Raw genomic sequence first — 20,631 nt, forward strand, 5'->3', positions numbered from 1 at the left:
AACTTTATGAACAAAGGTATTTTTTTTTAGGGGATTACCTACACTTTATATCACATCTTAGATGTGGGGTAGGGTTAGCTCTCCCTTTTTTAGGTTCTGAAGAAGTGGTACAGATACTTTTTGGGCCAACAGGCAAGAAACACGTTGACCTGACCACATTCACAGATTTAGGCTACTTGGATACATTACCTCCCTGTAGTCGCCCGTACCAAATTATGTTTTTTTTAAACCTGCCAAGGAAACCATCAGTTTAAAGTCCAGTTGAATACCTCTTTTTAGTCTCTCTTCATTTCACTATACACATTCACTCAACCTCACACATTCAAAACGCCCTCACACTGGCACTTTCATCAGATGGCAAAAATAAAAAGATCTCTGCTAAAGCGACCCTTCGTGGGGCCCATAGGGCATTGCATTGCCAGCCCTATGAAGAACACCCTTGATGATGAGACTTTACATGCTCATGGATTTGTGAAGGCACCAAGAAAAAATCCTTAGGATTCCCCTTTCTTTGTCCGCCTTTCTTTCTACTTTGCTTTCTGAAAGGAGCAGTATTTCCACTGGTTTCTGCATTAGCACTTTCAGAGCCTTGGTACTGGACCTTCATTGGCTCACATTACCCCTCACTTCCTTGTTTTGAGTCATATTAAGGCCATATACAAATCTCTACAATGTCCAGAAAATATAACTATACTATACATAAGATAACAAACATTTCACTCAACTTATTGAGTGCTATTTGAAAGTGGGAGACAAATATGTGTGTAGAGTGAATCAAAGATGAATACTCCAATATAAGTAAGACTTTCATAGAGTGAGCAGGAGATGCTGTTTATTCTTAACTCAGACTGTCTTTAATTCACTCCCATATTAGGGTTTTATTTTCCAGTGCCTTGGTAAGTGCATGGCCAGCTGTGATGATACTGCACTGATTTTACCCTTTCTTCGAAGCATGTTCGAATCTACTAGGTTCATCGCTACGCCTTACCATGCAGTAAGTATCAAGTGCATTTCTTACAATTATCATAGATTTATTTCCCTAGGGTATTTCACCCTGTACGACCACAACAAAAACAAGTTGAGAAGGTAGTCATATGGGCTGTGGAGCATCTGGATGTACATTGTGTAGGTTTGTAACTTTATTCATAGAGCTTGATGGTAAATTATTGATGACCGGTGAAACATTCCTCACTCAGTACTTCCTCTCACCCAAAAGTGTGATTTTGTACTCCGTGCATAGCCAAATTATAGTAGAGTGAAACCCCTCTACAGAGTAGATGAGGACTAAGTTAGCAGAAACTAAATGTAGAGCTCCTTTTTTCAGGTGACTAATAATGCATTTCATCAGGGATAGTTAGGAGCCTCTTTAGGTGATCTCTCTTGATAGAAGCCAGTGTTTGAACAAGATAAATCAAGTTTAATCAATGTTGCAGATAAAGTGGTGAAAGACATAAAGCTATGTGAAGGCTTTGAAATGACTCTCTCAGAAAGGCCTTCAAAATAGACAACAGTAGACATGAGGAAAAAAGGATAAGCACTGCTTCCAAAGAAATCGCACTAAGTGACAGAAAACAAATAGTGACGAAACTCTCATCTTATTGTCCAAAGATGCTTTTTAAGTAGCATGGTAAAGGCCCTCCAGCATAGCTGTATAAAGGTATCCTTAAATCATGCTTTCAGGCCACTGAATATATTTGCTTTACGGTTGTATGTTCATACAACGCATTCCGTTGCAACGCATGCCTTTACCACGCATGCGTTACAACGGAATGGTTTTTCAACGCATAACCCTTTCCTCTAATTCTTGCGTGTTGACGTTGTACGTCGTTAAGAGGAAGCGGAAGTTTCTTTCCGTTTCCTCTTAAACGACGATGATTTCCTGCACTTTCTTACGTGATTTCAGGTGAGGTTTTTGTTTGGGGGGGAGAGCCCCCAAGCCCCCCTTTTTTATTTTGAACCTTTACCACATATGCCTTTACTACTTACCTCTTAGTAAAGGTATGCGTGGTAAAGGCTTTCATGTTAACCACGCATGCGTTGTAATGCATGCGTGGTTAATGCATTCGTGGAAACGGCCGCGTTGTAGTGGCCGTTTCCCTTGCTTTACTAGTTGACAATCATTCACCAATACCAGCTGTAAACACTGAATGTGAAATCAAGAACCAGCTTTATCCTTTCTTTCAAATATGAAATCTCTTGTACTAAATGTCTGTGTTTGGTTAATGTCTATTGTCTCCCTGAGGCTGTGAGTTGTCTTTCCTTATTTGCAGGGCATAGTAATTGGTTTCCAAACATGTGCCAAGGTTCATCCTTTCGCATGCCGGCAGGTACTTGAAGCGTACAAGGGTTGTCTTTCTGATATTGAGCTGGTAAGAACCATGCATCTCTTTCTGTCTCATATTTCAAACTTTCCTCAGCAGTGGTGGTTCACATTTATTAAATGTATTTTACAATTAGATACAAGTTTACGAGAAAGAACAGCTAAAATATGTCTAAAGACGTAGGCAGTCTACAATTCCGAAAACAAAACTGTATCAAATAAATGGCCAGTGCAGCTTCCATTCCTCATGTGTATATAACATTTGTTGAAGAAATTTAGAAATTTGTTTAGAAAATTTATTTTGAAGGGGCTTATGATACCAAATGCAACACTTTCTTAAATTTACCATAAAAACAAGTCATTCAACCTTTACTTTCTGCTTTGATTTACTCATGACTTTAGAAGTAATAGAGCACCAACGGAAATGCCACCCTCCAAGACAACTTACATTTAGGAATGTGGGTGTTCAATACAAGACCAGGTCTAAGACCAGGCCCTGGACTCAAGGGGGGAGTGGTACTCGATATCAAACAACAGGCCTGTGTAAAGGCGGGGCTCTGTATCTACAGAATACAGTTACATTGAGGAAAGGTTTGCGGCTGAGTCCATATTCTATAGCACACAGCTTACTGTGCTCTAAACTCCTACTGAAATTGTGATTGGCCCGGGCCAGGAGGCAACCGGCACCAGCACTGGTGTGTTGTGTTAAAGGACTACCTCTCCTGTCTGAGGATGGGCCTTCATGAGGCCAACGTGAACAACCCACCCTGACACATGGGTAAGGCAGTGTGATTGCGTTGTAGGGGCAGAGAACCACACATATCCTCTATGCCTAGGACAAGGCCAGGGAGGATCATTGTATTTGGGGGCTGGGTGACACTGAGGCCAGGGTTGATTTAGGCAGCCGGGTAAGGCAATATTCACTGGATCATTGGTTTTGCAGGGCATTTTCTTCGTGGCGTTCCTGCCGCCTTTGAGGTTGTGTGTGTGTGTGTGTGTGTGTGTGTGAATAAGAGTTAGGGTAAGGGTAATGGTACACATTAAAGTTAGGTGTAGAGTTAATGTAAGCATAAAGGATAGATATTGACTTCAGGTTGCGTATATTGTGCCAGTTACGGAACAGTTCTTGATTAATGTTAGTCTTAGGGATAACTTTATGGCTAGAGATGAAGTATGGGCATGATACAGGGTTAGGGTAAAGAATGTTGTTCAGCATACTTTGCTGGAATGAACTCGGTTCAGGTCTGTGAAAAGTGGTGGGTATATTACCTCCTAGTGTTAGGGGGTTTGGGTTTCGGTTATAGTACATAATAGTAATGGGCAAGTGATAGTGATAGCATTATGGTTAGACATAGGATTTTGGATTTGTGTACCTTACAACAAGAATAAAATCCTACAAAATTATTTTCACATACTTATACAACATTAACATTTGAAATATCAGTTTCTCACTTTTCTTTTTGTATTTTTTTCCTCTATATTTAATTTCTAAATTTTAACCTAAATACCACTGGCAGGGGACAAGTGTCTTTTGAGCAGACAGGTGCACGAGGTAGTGCTGCCCAAAAATTCTTTGACACCATAATTCAACTTTGAGTGAATAATTTATGTTGCCTGTGCCACCACAATTGTATAGCACAGAAAAAGAATTGTGTTTAAACTTTATCATAACCAACAGCCATTACACATCCCTCACTTATTTCACAGTACATTGCGTACCAGTGCAAGTGGAAGCTGCACTCCAATAAATGCGCCAATAGCTATGACAAAATATGTGTTTGTTAAGGCATGAAACCTATGAGCTGCACCCTTTAAATGAAATAAAAATAAGCTGTATAAGTTTATAAATGATATTAAGTGTGATGGATCGATATCTGAAATTTAGGTTTTCGTTTGAAGTTTAACAGTGCCCAGAAGCTGCATGAAGTCGTCACTAGATGGATGAAATTACTTTTTCCGACAGGTTAAAGATCCGCTTTCTGGCAAAGCTCTTAACTTACAAAAGTGGTTACTTCATAGGTCTCTGCTCTAGACAGCGCGTGTGCGCTGCTCTAACCAGCCTGCCCATAGGCTTCCCTTTAGCTGCCCTAATCGTCACTCCATTCGTCCGTGGCATGAATACATCATGCCTCTTCCTGTATTGAACCCCCCCTGAAAGCACCAGCCAATTACTTATCTGTTAACACAGTGGCCATTTTAGGTACTCATTTCGGGAATACTTTTTCCATTGGTTAGAACTACTGTGCACGGTGGTTACAGGCGCACTCTCTCGTTGATCTTGGAAATACTTGTTTTTTTATTGTTATCTTGTGCTTTTATCTCAACACATTATTGGCTCAGGTTTGTTTTCCGTTTGTCGTGTTTCCGTTGTTCAGCAGGTACCCCTTTATGGCAGCTGCTTCATTGATCTAAGGGGTATCGCAAAGAAATTGGAATTTAAACAGCACAATGCCTGTCGTCTAAAAAGCTGTTTTTCGGTAGTGAGAGCATAATTCTGACAATGCCCAATGCTGTGTTGGCTAAAACACCGCTTCTAAGTTGTGAAAATCAAATAGGAGCGCTCAGTCAGATCACATTGGAAGCAAGCCTGCCTATAGGACCTGGCAGTAAGATCATAGATGGGACCAAGCAAGATGTGAAAACATGGGGTACACGCTGCATAGGGCTGCAGTCTTCTCTGCAGGTTTCGTTCTCACCCAGCAGAAACATTCAGTTTACTCGTATTCTTTCTTTCTGCTCTCCTCCTTCTGACTCTGCGCACATGTTCATGTTTAACAGCCTGAACACCGTAATAATAATAATGTATGTTTTCATTTATAGCTCATGTAACTGCATTTTTGTAGTTTCATAGCATTGCCGCACGTCTTGCAGATAATGTTTTTAACAACCCAGGCACAAATAGATATCACATAGGCCGAGGGCTTTAAGTGGGCTGGGTATTGCTGGTGCGCCCAGCAGTTCTAAAAAGCAAGTGCCGGGACGTGTCCTTAACGGGGTCTCCATTTTTGCCCGCACCCTCCAGGCAGAAACCTCTGTTTTGTCTGATTCCTCTTTTTTGCTGGAATGTCTGCTCTGATCCCGCTGCTTAGGGGAAGTTCCTTGCTACAGGGAAGCATGGGTCTTTTACCATTGCAACATACTCTGCAGAACAGCAATATAATGCAGAGTATAGTATTACAGTGTTCACTACAAATGACATTAACTGTCATTGTCCTCTACTAGGGAAGGTTTCTGCCCTTCATGTGCTTGTATACTTCTGCAATTAAGGCAACGATTATGCTTACATGCTGTTGTTGCACAAAAGGACATATGACTTGCCAGGCCACAACAAGGTCACGTTATGCTTTTTTCTTTCTTTTTTTTCTGGCAGTTTATATAGTGTAAACTTGGCCCTAGGGCACTAAAGGGCTTTACATGTAAACCATATATTTTTACATGACAACTGTTCTGCAGGAAGAAATGCTTTGAGTGTGTAATCGAGGTATTGAAGCATATATTTTGTTAAACACCAAGGTTGTTAAAAATAAGTTGTGCAGGAAAAAAAGTTATGAGAGAAAGGCAAGGGCTTTACTTGAATATCCTGCGTTAAACTCAGCAAAAACAGAAGATGGCCTATTTAAACTAACCTTTTCAAATCCTCCCTTTGATAACCAGCCCCCATTGAGAGAGAAAAGACTTAAAAGGAAACAAATTATTTGAAAAGGGCATGGAAATGTTCACCCTCAGATATAGCCAATGGAAATACACACCATTGACAAAGCTGACAACCTGGGCTTGTTGTATCAGCCATGTAACTTGCTGTATTATATATCTGGGTGCAATGACAGCAGCTCCAAAATACTAGTGGGGAGGCACACTATACAGAAGCACATATTTTTTGCCCATCCGTAATCTTCTTGCCACGCCCCTTTGAGGGACCCACCAGTTTTTTCATACCACTTGAAGCCCTGCATAGGTCTTTCGTCGTAGGCCAGGGTTTATTTAATGAAGCATGCTACAAACAGTAACTTGGTACATTTAATTTTTTTTCTTTCTGAGCATGATGAGCTGCCAACTGTGGTAGACTTTTATGTTTATGGTAATTCAGCATTAGTCGTATCATGTTGGAAATTTGTATAACACGCCCTGGCAGCCGGGGCTGCCGCAAATTGCTGGACTCTTTGTTTCAAATTTTTTGAGGCTAGTCTTGTTCATTATTCTATGATTCTAACTCCTGTGGCCTTGCACCCCTCACACTGCAGTGGAATTGAAAGTGTGAGCATTTCATTGTCCCTTTGCACCGCCCACCTGGGCTCTGCAGGTAGTGCCTTTTCCTGCAAAGTGTGGCCCGCACTGAAGTGGCCTCCCACTCCGTGCACTGCCTGGTCAATAAAACATGAGCATTGCCTATTTTTCTCAGAAAGTAAATGTAGGTCAAACGGTTAGTATGTGTATGGAAATGAGTGGCAAACTGTAAGGTACTAAACAATAAACATTTTGGTAACTGTCATAGTCATTTTTCACTCATTATCTGATCCAATGAATCCTGTTACATATGTTTCTGTTATTATATTGATTATACCGTAATTGCATTTACATGTGATTTTTCTAGGATTACCTTCGTGGGCATTCTTCCAAGGGCAGGATGACATATTGAACATTTAGTGACACCCATATTTTCTGCATCTACAAATCAGTCAACTGCCCCCCACACCGTGGTCAAAACACACACAGCCATTTTGTTTGTCGGGAATGCTGCTACCACCAATTCATAAACTACAATGTCTGCTTGCTCATTCAATCTTGCTCTCTGTCTCACTCTGAGAACACGGAAGAGAACACATATGCCCTTGTACAGGCAAAGCATTGCAGCACTATTTGGTATCTCTCTGATGCTAAACCACGCAGCTGGATAAAGTCATGTTTTTTAGTCCTCAGCTCTAGACGGAGCATATGGGCTGTCTCAAACCGAGACATGCTGCATCTACTGGATGGGCTTTAGCCTGCCCATGGGCTTCCCATTTGCTGCCACCATCATCACTCTTCAGTTATATCCACATATTCCAGAGCACGCGATGCCACATATTTCCTCTACACAGCTTCACACCATGCCATACAATTCCACAACAAACAATTCCAATCTAACACATCACTCACTCCCTTGCACTATCATCAACCCTGTCATCACTTCCCTACACACACACTGCCTCTCTCATCTCTCCCTCAGACTCCCAGTACCCCCTCTCATCTTACAATACCGCTGATCTCTCCCTCCCTCACGCTCCCTGTCTTCTCTCTATACTGCCTGCTCACATCGGCTACCTTCCTGTACCTCCTCACGCTCTTCACTGGTCCACCTCTCGCCTCCCCCCTATTATTGGTGCCCCTTCCACTTGTACCTCTATCTCTCTCTCTCTTACTCTCTCTCACTGCTCTCTCTCGCTCTCTCATGCACTCTTCCTGCTTCTCTCATACGGTTCACTTGAGTTCTCAAGCACAGTTTCCACACCATGCCTTTTCACAAATTTCTGTCCCTCAAACCCACACTCTCCTCTTATTCTTTAACTATTTTACTTTCCTGCATACATATGTGCCCCCACTTTATGCATCTATGGCCTCCTCTCCCCTTCTTTCTCACATACACTTTCTGCTCCTCTATCTCAAATTTCTGTCCCTCAAACCCACACCCTCCTCTTATTCTTCAGGTGTTTTCCGCATACACGTGTTCCCGTTTATGCATCTGTGGCCTGCTCTCCCCTTCTTTCTCACATACTCTTTCTGCTCTTCTATCTCAAATTCAATCACCATTTCCTGCACAAACTACCTATCCCTCTCTATCATCCATTTCTATCTATTTTGTGCAGTTCTCACCCCTATCTATTCACAATGCACCGCGAGTCCACTACACAAATACACCACACACTTCCACCCCACACAATTTCAAAACTAACAACTTGAATACAACCAACATAATTCCACTGGACACCACATACATCCACTACACTCCAAACCAAAAAACATAAGTAAAAGACATTGTCATTTACGTCTATAGCTCTAACCCGTGCAAATTCGAGACCTATTGTAAAATCATGCAAGCTAATATATGTGAAGGTCTCTGCTCATTGGCTGGGGGTATGACAATGGTGATTAAGTTGATCAGTGGCTAACAAAAGCAAGACAATGAAAGGCTCAGATTAGATGAATAGTTTAGAGAAATGCACCAGCACCAAAAAAAGGGGGAAGAAAGGTGTCTGAGAATATGTCAGTCACAACAGCAGTCCCAGCTCTAGCTAGTTACTCTAACACTTTACACTGGTATTGCATGTATGTATGCATAGATATTTCTATAATCTGAACTTCAGAAATATTGAAGTGTTGATAGATGGGCTAGCCCATCAAATAATGAACTCCATTTGGGCAGGGCAGTGGAAGCATGTACTCCACTGACCTGGTAGCCATACAGCTCACCGTATTGAGGGATTTCTGACAGCCTGAAAATCCCATAATAGGTTGTAGGATTTCAGTCAATAATATTAAAAGTTGGGGAAAAGTCCAGCTGGCACAACTGCAGGGTCAGCTTTGACATCGAAGTGAACAGATTGGTTGAGTTTCATTGCTGCAATTTCACACTGGTTCAAGAGCAGTTATTGCGCAAGAGGAAATTCTTGTTGAGTTTTCCTGTAGCTGGATAGTAATTTCTTTATTTTTTTAAAATTCTTTTTATTGAGTTTTCAACACATTTAAGATCACACTACTGTATCACTGCATAGCACTCCATCCCATGCCCCCCTTGGACAACATCCCATTTAGTTCTGGAATACCATGAAGTAGATGTCAGTTAAGTCTGCTGTTACCAATCCGGTTCACTATAGATGGATATGTGCCATGGACAACTGTGCACATTCCACCAAGAACTTCCTATGGGTGGCCAGCTCTGGGTGTTTTGGGCTGTACTTTCCACTGTCCCCAGATTCTATCATACTTTTGTGGTTACCCTCTGGATCTGTACACTGCTTCCACAGCTAAAGAGCAGTTATACCATCCCTCTTGGCTACTTTGAGATTGTGGGGTCCTGCCTCTCCAATGGCCCGCTTTGTGACGTTTAGCAAAAACACAACTGGTCCCAATCATCAGTTTTTGTCCCCTTACCCATCCCATCCCAGAAATACTTCCATGATAGCCAACGTGGGATTGTGTTCTATCAGAAGTCGGCATACCCTTTGTAGGTTAGGGTATTGCAGGATCCAGTACACCTGAATCACCTGGCATTTCCATACCACATGCATGAAGGAGCTTCTGGTCTGTCCATAATGAAAATATTCAGGGCAGCTGTCCCTCCCCATCCTTCACAGCCTCTCAGGGGTTTAATATATTCTTTAACCTGGTCTAATCTCAGGTGAGGCAATATTACCCATTTTCGGCTGCCATTGTTTACCTTAATCCATTTGTCATCATCCAAGGGCTGCAGGTCTGACTCATATCTTTCCTGCAATTTGTTTAGCCGGTCTGGGACATTTAGCACCAGAATTCTGTATAAGCAAGATCTGCCTTTCCTACCAACAGCTAACATCATGAGTCAGATTTCTAATGGACTGTACTATTGTGAGCGCTGTTATGTGGCCTGTGTGCCTAACCAGTGCATGTCCGCACAGTAGGTGAATAAACAACTGGGATCTCTGTAAATCCTCTTTAGCTTCAAGTTGGTCGTAGAACATCATATGGTATGTCTGCCAGATGTCTCCCTATTTACAGATCCCAAACTTATCTCAGGGCCCATCAGCCCTACCGTTTCCGTTGGGCATGTACCCATGCACAACAGCTTCTTCCTAGTAGGCAACTCCAGTTAATCAATGGAATGGCTGTAACGGCTAAAATGGCTGGAATAGTGGGCAGGAGAAACTCCCCATACAGCCAAAACTCTGGTGCTTACCCGGTAAAGGGAGTCTGCTTAAGTTTCGTGGCTGGGTCCCCCGGTCCCCAAAGATCCAGTCATTAACCGCCAGCAGCTGAGCTGAGCTGCCCAGTATTATAGTCTGATGTCTACTGCCCCTAGTCCGCCATCACAAAGGATTGAATGCACTCCTTATGAGAGATTCATGGCACCGGTCCTCCCTACTTGTAGCTATTGATGTTGAACTGTAGGGTTGTAAACCAAAGGGTAAGGATTTTCTGGAGGTAGTGTGGCAAAACATGCAACAGCTGTGGCAATGCCACCATTTTGAAGAGGGCTATACAACCTCATCATGGAAGGAAGCAACAGTGGTCTCAATCTTTAAAGAAAGGTGCAAAACGTGACCTGGCATGCCAAAGGCCCATTTAGTTGATAGATGCCACAGATAAGGTTTTGGGCAGAGTCCTCCTTGCACGCTTGAAAGATTGGGCAACAGAAAATTGGATTCTGTCCAATACTCAATATGGTTTTAGGAGAGGGCGGGGTACAACTGAACAATATCTTAATTCATCTTTAATCATTAATAAGCACAGAAGGTCCTTGAAGAGTTCTATCCATCTGGCCTTCATGGACCTATCTGGTGCTTTTGACACTGTCAACCGAGAGAAATTATGGGCTATGTTGGAAGGTATGGGTGTGGAAAAAGCGTTAGTAACCCTACTCCCCAGTCGTCACTCCGGTACAACAGTCATAGTAAGATATGGCAGTAAAGGAGAAAAAACACATACTTAGATGCCTGTCAGGTTTTAGCACATTACACAGAAAAGGTAAGTAACTTCTCATACTTGGGCAATCTTTTTAGCAAACTGTTGAGATGGGAACCTCTTTTAACCATAAGGGCACAGCAGACAAGTAGGGTGATGGATGCACTATTCCGTTTTGCTTCTAAATTGGGGACAACTTTTTGTCTTTATTGCATTGTCCCTAGGGAGCTGGGGGTCTTGTTCTTTTTCCTGTTTGAAAATTAATAAAAGATTTAAATCATACATTGGGGCACAAGCCTGTGAAGGAACTAATTACCCTTTATAGCCAAATGTCTCTCTATTGCCAGGTATGGAGCTGGGGTTTGGGGCTACGCTAAAAACCAACAGTTTGTAGGAATCGAAAATAAATTCATGAAAAGATTACTGATGCTCCCAAAAAGTGTTCCTACCTCTTTTGCCATACAGAACTTAACTAGAATTTATGGAAGACCGTATAGGCAGTGCCCCTTTTCTTCTATAGGCCAAGATAGGGACCTCTGAGGATTTAATACTTTCATGTGATGTTATTAAAGATTCCCAAAAATCAGACAATGTTTTAAGGGTTCCATGGTTTTAATATTTAGAGAGGATTTACCATGAGATTGGTCTGGAATACTTTATTGAAAACCCTGAAGGAATTCCTCTAAATGTCAAAGGAGTTTTCAAGGAGGCATACTGTTCCAGGGGCAATAGGCTTATTAGTTACCAACATGACAATATTGGAGTCCCCTGTTTGCTTCCTGCCCCTGCACAATGTTATCTATTTATTTCTAATAAGTTCCAGTTCTGATTTTATCTAACCAGGTTCTGTTTATGCACTGTGCACTTTGTTGCCGGCATTTCCTCGCCAAGGAGGGTGATCAAACAAGGTTATGCTCTGCCCATGTGATAATGCCTCAGTTTAAAGGACTATGGACTTTGTATTATTTTGCACATTGTATAAATCAGAGAGAACTAGATTTCTGCTGCCATTACTAAGAAATACTCACTCTTGCTCGTATTGATGGTTTTAACTTCTTACCGTCTTTGGCTACGGCTGAAATCTGTATTGCAGTAGCTAATTACATAAGAGACTCCATTGCGATCAGATAGCCTTAGGAGTAAAATCTGTACAGAGATTTTACCTTTTTATGATGAATTGTGTATGTATTGTATTTTAATCATATTAATTTGTAAATCTTTTCATGGTTCTCTGAGTTGAAATAAAGTTATTCTTGACTTGACTGGCTCTATACTCCATTATGATCGGGGGGAGATCTATCTCACCATATTTCCGTTAATTTTGCGTGTCAACGGGGTCATATTCCTGTCCCAGCTTTCCTATGGGTCTCATGTGTTAGAAATTGGGTTTCTGGTTGGCAAAAGAATGCAGCCTGTCCAAGCAGAAGCAGTAATCCTAGTCAGGGTAAGCTAGATCCACACTAAAAGATAACCTGTGTTCACCCTCTGGTAGCTTGGCACAGAGCAGTGAGGCTTATATAAAGAGGCAATGTGTAAAGTGTTTGTGCAACACAGCAACAGAAAGAATACCCCACAAAAAGACTCCATACACGTTTAGAAATACTAACACTATTATAAACAAAACAAGACCAAAATGACAAAAATCCAATGTATTGAAGTTGAGATATTAAATGTTAAAGGAATACATGCAGTGAAACGCTTAGAAGCAAGTAGCATTAAAAAAGTTACTTTACATCGTGCTGGACCGGGTCAAAGTCAACGTTCAGGCTGACCGCGTGGAAGGGCAGGCCAGCTACAGGTCCCATGCAGGACCAAGTGATCAAATTACCTTTCCTGGTCACAAACAGTGAGATGAGTCGATCTGTTCCACGTAGTGATGGCGATGTGTCAGTTCGGAAGATGGGTGCTTGAGTCGAGAGGTGTTGAGTGATGTGCCTCACCAGATTCTGCCACACAGTCGAGGGGATGCCTCGATCTCACCAAGCTGCAGTGGCGGAGATGCGCTGTCCGATGCATTAATCTCTAGAGGCAAAGTGCTGGTTCAAATGTGATGTGGCAATTAAACTCCAGCAACATTGTTGATCGCCGGTTCTATTACACACAGACAGGAGATGCGCCAAATTCCATGTTGCAAGTATCTGGGCCACTTCCAGTAAGCTTCAAACAACAAAAGAGTGTAAATCAATAAATGTATAGAAGCACAAAAGGAGAGAAGATGAGTATGCAAGTCTTATTAGATTTGTATAGGAAGCCCTCACTCACCACCCTGGTTGGTGACATGCTTCATTATCGGGCCCACCGGGAGAAGCTGAATGCCTCCCCGGTGTGCTACAATGCCAGGATTACTGCGGAGCTGGTTAGTTGTGAAGATTATGTAAATGTGAAAAGGGTTTAAAAATGTCCAGATTGTGTCTCACATAAAAACTTTATTCTGTGGCCAATCTGACATATTAAAAGCAATGTGTTTAGGAAACTACCAAGTTAATTGTTTGGCTATTTCCACTTAAAGTGGGGTCAACATGTTTCTGCCCTTGATGTGTGATTTACTGGGCATTCGTCAGGACCATGGGGAGTGTACCTCGGCGGTATGGGCACGCTAAGGCCCACCCTGGCCAGAGGACGTGAAAGTTAAAAATCAGTGTAAAAAAAGGTGCAAAATGAACAAACCAACAAGTTGTGGGAAAATTACCTCATAATCAGAGGAACCTGTATAGTTTGAAAAATAATAGATCCACGCCCCATAGGTCTCGGGAGGGGGGTGGAGGCAAAAATGGCACACCGCCTGCAACGCCTGGCACCCGTTCGATACCTGCGTGTAGCCTCTAACAGGACCACTTCCTGTAAGTTCAGGCACAGGAGCAGGGGTAAGGACTTTGATATACCTGATTCTCAAGCAACAGGAGGCAAGCCACAAGCACCTGGAGATCACTTGGCGGTAAGGCAGAGTCAAGCTCTCCTTCAGCAGAGTCCGAGAACAGCAGACAGCAGGGCAATGCAAGATAGAAGCAGGCCTTTCAAGCTTGCAGTCTAAAATGAGTCATTTGAGCACCACAACAGTCCTTCTGATAGATTCAGTTCAAGATCTAGAAGTGTCTGATTTTCGGGGTGGGGGTCAAAGACCTAGTACTTATACCCAAAAGTGCCTTTGATGTGAGGGTGTGACTTCAAAGCAGCCCTCTGAAGTGCATGGATTCTCCTTTCAACTCAGTCCTGTCCATCAGGGATAATCTGTCCTTTTAGTGAGGACAGGAGACTGCCTATTCAAGTGACGTGTTGGACCCTCCCTTCCACCCCGCCCAAGCAAGGCCATCAGAATGCAGACATATTTAGATGGGTACTCAGATCCATCTATCCTTTATGTGTTGTGGCGGTCTTGCTTGAATGCACAAAGTGTAGCTGTCACCCACCCCAGACGTATATTAGAGACGGGCTGTCACGCACAAAAAGCAGTAAGTGCAATGTCTACTTTCTAATAGTGCTGTAAATAAATAGAGCCTAAAAAGAGCCCGTTTGACTAGGGCCTGTGCAATGTGTCTTGCATGAGACGTAGTATTGTGACCTAACTCAACCCTAAAGTACCCAACTTTTCCCCCAACAACCCTCTAATCAACACTTCTAAAGAGGAAGCATCTGTCGCCCCAAAAACAAGCAACCTGAATAGGAACAACATACAATACAACATAGTACTCTATCAAAATAAAGAAATCACCATAGTCTTGTGTAGCAGGGAGTGATTTGCCCCAAGACAGCCCCTCTTTACAGATGCAATGTGTCTCTTCTTTGTCAGCGAATGAGAATAAACTTGTAGCTCTACATGGAAGAAAGGAAGGAAAGGGACCAAACTCTATACCACTGAATAACATCTCATCATCCACTGGTAGCGTCCCCTCCCCCATGATCACCAGAGCTCTCTGAGGAGGATGCCCTATGTCTGTCCTCCAGTTGTGACCACAGTTGGTCTCCTATCAGTCTGCTGAGTTTCCTCCTAGAGTGGGATGGTTGATCCCCTTCGGCCTCCCAAATTGTCATTGGCTCCTTAGTTGATATGGGCAGTTATTTCCTCTCCGCCGCTCAGTCCCAGAGCTCTTCCGGACTCTTAAACAAAATGGTTCTCCACTGATACATTACTTTCAGTTTGGCAGGGTACATCAGCATATATTGAAAGTCCTTAGCCCTAACTTTTCACTTAACCTCTAAGAAAGATGTAAGAAGGGGCTGCACTTTACCTGCATAATCGGGGGAGAGCGTAACCATAGAGTTGGTGCAATGGATGTTGTTGTGCCTGCCGCAGGATATAGTCTGTCCATAAGGTACAGTATACTGATGGTAATGCCTCTAGGTGGTCTCCCTGGCTATGGCCTTAGGGCCAGTGCCCTGTGCGCCCTTTCCAGAATGAATCTGGAATCCATAATGCAGGTTCTGAAGTATTCTGTGGGGAATTTCTCTCATGTTGCCCACCCCCTCTTTTCTACTCTGGGCCACCAAATCAGCTGGGCTGTCACAAGCCCATGGGGGTGCTTAAAATGAAAGGTGGTCCCTACCACTCCCCTCCCATGTGGCTGTATCCTCTCCCTTGCGAGTCAAGAGTCAATGCAGAGGTAGAGGTAAGTCGCTGCAGTGAGATTGCAGCTCCAGGTTGTGTCTGTTGGCGGCATGTCCATCTCCCGGCAGGTCGTTGTTTGCATAATAAGTTTCTCTCATCCCCGACTCCCTACATGGGCTTAGGTTGGCCAAAGGGGACAAGTGTAGCGGGCACCACATGGATGTTTGCATCCAAGAAAAGGTTGCCCCATAGTTGGCTCAACCAGGCTGCAGTTTCAGTCCTAGACACGTGTGGTGACCAGTCCATCTCCTCCACTCTAAGGTGCCCATTACATTGTTACGGGCCACCACCTGGAAGTGAAAGCAGCAATGTGCCACACCTCAGCCACTCGCCTGTCTTCTCTCCCTCTCACGCTCCAGGAGTCGATGCAGAGAGGGTTTGCCACTGTGGGTTTACAGCTCCAGGTGGTGTTTGGCTCCCATCTACAGGTAGGCCGTATGCACACCCAGGCCGTCGATTGCAGAAATTGGCTCTCTCATCCAGGGCTCCCTGGATAGGTTTGGGTGGGCCAAAGGGGGTGATTATAGGGCCCCTGCACTGGTGCCTGCAACTGAAAATAGGTCACCTAACGTTCGGATTCAGCAAGGTTCTAGGAGCTGGCATGTAGCTCGCTCAAAATGTGGCTACCATCTTCGGCTGCTTGGCCACGTCCTCCAATAATTTCTTTCTTGATTTCTTTACAATGTAGTGGAGGTGAGTGATCTGTCAATGGTAGGCGAGCCCTTTGGGAGCCAGGATGGTATCTATCAGATAAGGCAGAAACTGTATTGTTTAGAAAGAGCCATACAAGATTTCTTAGGTAATGAGCAGAGTGAGCACTTATGGTAGCAGCACACGTATACACTGCCAAATCACTATTATTCACTGTTACTGCATCTTTGATCCATTACTCACATAAGCAATATTTCACTCACACATATGTTCTGCTTTTAGGTGATGAGTACAAGGTGCTAAGGATGTGAAATGCCAAAATAGGAGTGAACATAGTATGCTGTTTCTTGTACATATGTTTTTTATTTGCTTGAGGTGTGCAGCCTTTCATGACTTTCATCTTCAAGACTCATGACAGTCTACATTTGTTTACAACGGTCTTGGTAATGCTTATCTTTTTTATTATATTTTCAGGATCCAGACAATCTGCTTGAAGAACTACCACCACCAGAATACAGGGATGACTTCCACATCCCCAACTTTTCACCGGAGAAACATGTGAGTTTTCTTTGAAATACAATACCATCATGTTCATGTGCCTTCTCTCTCAAATTCTGTTTCTTCCATACCATCTTCACAAACAAAGTACATCCACATGATATCACACGAATAACTTCCCATGGAAACTATCCTCCATTCTCAGAAACACAAGGAATTCTTTACGTTATTAACAAGGAGTGAATGGTGTAGCAACTCAATCCGTCTCTCATCCACTGGTACCCTTAGAGAGCTAGAGCTGATTTCTTAACTTCAAAGCTGGTTTTAGTGCACAGTGTAAATGTACAGAGGTGGAATTTATCTCCTGAAGGAAAAAGAGATTATTTAAAACAATTACCCTTCCGACTACTAGACTAACCTCTTCTGCGAAACAAAATACACTGGGGTTGATCCAATTTGTGGGCGAGCAAGGATCCATGGGCTAAAAATTCCCTTTCACAATAGGAGCAAATTTAGCTTTTTCTATCCTCACTTCTAGACTAGACAAAGAATTTGGCTGGCCTTGGCTTTACTCAATGGAGAAAAAAAGCTCCTATTCCTTGGGGTCAACCATTTACTGGCAATGCCCACAATTTGAGTTTTTTGAGAAAAATAAGTCAACTGTTATACATGTTGTCATGTCTAAATAGCCTTCTTGTTTCCATTCTCTCTATCTACCAGCTTGAGGACATGATCAAAATGATGAAAAGCACTCTCAGGTTGTGCGAGTTCATACTTTCTAAGTAGGGTGAGGTAAGATTTTGATGCTTTTTTCCTGTCAATGTGAGTGAGAGTGTGAGTACTATCAGACTGAAAGGATCACACAACAAACCATCACTTATCGATAGGGGTCACTGGAATGTAATGTAAATGTAGGGTGGATTTGTAGAGAGCTGCTTGTCACCCGTGAGGGTCTCCAGGCACTTCTTCCATACAATAATGGGTTTACTATACTTGCCAAACAATCCACCCTATGCTACATAGTTTACCGTTTTTTTTACAAATAAATGTTTTGCTAGTTTAGAAGAATCAACAATTACACATGGTGTTGCTCTGTGGCAAATGTTAACTACTCACCTGAATTTATCACCCATGTGTTATACTGGTACTAGAGAGGCAAAACATTTTGCGAGAACAGCATTAATATTTGATAAAACAGCAAAATAGTATTGTCACAGAATGTACTACATTATGCTGCATAATTTGCACTGTGTTCCATAATTTGGCCTTCCTATGTGTCTCATGAATAACAATATTGTGGGACACTAATATCATTGATAAAAAAATCAAGAGACAAAATATCAAAAGGTAAGTATGTAAAGATTTTCTGTACCTAATTCAACATATGTGTACCAAAATACATATACATATATCTTTATTTATTTGGAGAAAAGAATGGCAAATGTATATGTCCCTTTGTGCATTTACCCTTTAATATTTTGTCCCTCGATATTTTGTCCAAAGTATTACTGTGTCACGATATTCTTGTACTAGACGTTCAAGAGTTCAATCGGCCCTTCTTAGTCTCATAATTCCAGAGCCACTTATAATATAAGGACTTTGGTTACTGTTTTAAATTACACTACAGTTATGAGGGTTGAAAAGGAACGAAATACATAGGTTTTCAAGAGCCTAGGGAAATATGTAACCAACAATGGAACTAGCGAGACTGAGCGATCACATCCCATTGGTGCTGGAGGAGGAGAGATTTCGGGGTAGGGTTGTCCAAAGAACTTGGAACTTGGCATGGAAAGTCTGCCCCGGAAACCGTGCATCATAATTAGGTCTCACGGTTTTATGGTATTTATTATTTGAACATTTCCGTCTGTATTTGTCCATATTTCTTTTTTGGCCAGCTTATTGGTATTTATCCATATTTAATTTGTGTTGTTTAAATAGATGAGGTGATAACTGGTGTATTTATGCATTTATTTAACAGATAAATGTGGACTCATACTTAAATGCCTGTCAGGTTTTAGCACATTACACAGTAAAAAATATAAACATAATAAACTCACATTAAAGAAATAGTGTAACAACACACATACATGTTGAGATATGCAGTAATTTAAGGACATATCATTGAGTTTTGTAGCTCCTCTTGCTGTCATTATGTACAGCTACTGGCCTGAAAGTGATTAATCTCAGCATGATGAATCACTCAAAAGAAGCTAAATTATCTGTATTTTTCCACTTTCAAAAATAAATACAGACAGGGGAGGCAGTGTTTTCTGTCTGTGTTTATTTGTAAAAATCAGACAAAGCGGAAATCAGGGAACCCTAATCATAATATGGACAGTATAAAAATGCATCCATATGAATTAAGGGCCAGACTCCGACAGGCCGACTGGCTCCTTGAGCCTGTTGGAAGCCAGCTGGAATGACTGGCCAGTTTCATTTCCGACAACTGAAATTGTATTTATGGGGTCAATAGTGAAACCAACCATCTCGGTCGGAAAGCTTCCGTTTCGACCGAGATCGTAATCGACCCCTAGGACTGACATTTATCAGGCCTGTTTCACATTGGTAAAAATAATCTGTATGATTCCAAAACAACAGGGTGTGACACTGGAGAAGACAAGAGGCACCTGCTGGAGTACAATATTGTATGGCAGCACATTTTTATAAACTGCCTTACCTCTTGTCGTGTTTGAAGAGTCACAATCTCTTCAGTGCTGACTCCCCCGTCACCTTGGTGAACGTTATTCAAATTCTTTGCAAGCCAAAGTTGAACACAGAGCAAAATATTTTTTATGAGCTCCTGGTGCCTCCATTGCTTGCTGGACTGTGAGGATGGGCAATTGCCTACTTGACCTATCTGACCTTGTACTTTTTCAACTTTCAGGTTTCAACCTACTTACCATTTCTTTGGCCTTTGATTCGACCACTGCGACTGATACCACTGACAAAATGTATTGAGGATCCCTAACCATCTGCCTTTCTCATAAACATTCGTTGCTGAAACACAATATCCCACCAGAGGACATCCAGAGAACCATTAGAAATCATTGAACAGTAAAGCTACACCAGCCATAGAGAAACATGAAGATTTAACTTTTGTGATTTGGCGAAGGACGACAACCGCATCTCAGGAGTATGGCTGAGGATCACTTTGAATGATAACGAAGCACTACTTCCCCCTGGTCTGGTGCTCCTACATGAAATCATTCACTAATATCATCCATGAAATGTTAGTTCATAATAACAAGCAATACTAAGCAGTTGTTCAATAGTCACTGTACAGCCATGGTGAATTTTAAATTGCTTACTATTTGTAATGTAAATCTTACTGTTTAACATGTTTGTATTGCAAATGGTCTTGTGCAAACTCTCGGAATGTGAACATTGTACATTATTTTATGTAATTTAATTTAATTTAAATGTTTTAAAAATTAAATCACTCTTGTCTTTAATGATGACTCTCATATATTCTTGGTTACATGACTGGCATAATCCTTCAAGACAGAGTTTCAAAACTAAGTAGGTGTGGGGCATGTTGCATCACAATGCGTCACTCTTGAAAAATCACTCTCAGCAATGTTTTTCTATGCAGAATTTAGGATTTGGATGGAACATGCTTCTTCAATCACATTCAAAAGTTTGAAACACAGAGACCCACTGGTCTTTGTCTATTAGTTCGCTTGGCTCAGATCTGTGCAAGGGAAGTAATATGAAAAAAACAATTCTGTTCATTAGACTAATTTGTAGGCCTGGGCGGTAAACTCTGCTACCCTTGAGGAGTTTGTGGACTTTTTCTAACTCTGCACTCCGCATGGACCTCAGAGCTTCTAAAAACTCAGCATAGAGGTGTGCAGCAGATTCTTTCCTCTCTCATGGCTCGCCAATATTGAGTTAGGAAGAGCGAGCTAGGAAAATCAAATGCTAG

The 20,631-nt window shown here is 42.1% G+C and overlaps 1 protein-coding gene across 3 annotated transcripts; it reads left to right on the forward strand.

The window, feature by feature from the left end:
* Positions 1-511: 511 nt before the first annotated feature.
* On the forward strand, positions 512-20,083 carry LOC144771799 (uncharacterized). Of its 3 annotated transcripts, none has more exons than XM_078656081.1 (5): positions 512-994; positions 2,271-2,369; positions 16,683-16,766; positions 17,427-17,498; positions 19,591-20,083. In XM_078656081.1, exons 1-4 carry the CDS (start codon positions 905-907, stop codon positions 17,490-17,492), a joined length of 339 nt encoding a protein of 112 aa, XP_078512207.1. In that variant the 5' UTR covers positions 512-904; the 3' UTR covers positions 17,493-17,498; positions 19,591-20,083. The 3 variants fall into 3 exon arrangements, with proteins under 3 accessions (XP_078512207.1, XP_078512208.1, XP_078512206.1); XM_078656082.1 differs by having other exon boundaries at positions 17,427-17,493; XM_078656080.1 differs by lacking the exon at positions 17,427-17,498.
* Positions 20,084-20,631: the final 548 nt, after the last annotated feature.

Source organism: Lissotriton helveticus, chromosome 8, assembly GCF_964261635.1.
Source record: "Lissotriton helveticus chromosome 8, aLisHel1.1, whole genome shotgun sequence".
NCBI classification, from domain to species: domain Eukaryota; kingdom Metazoa; phylum Chordata; class Amphibia; order Caudata; family Salamandridae; genus Lissotriton; species Lissotriton helveticus.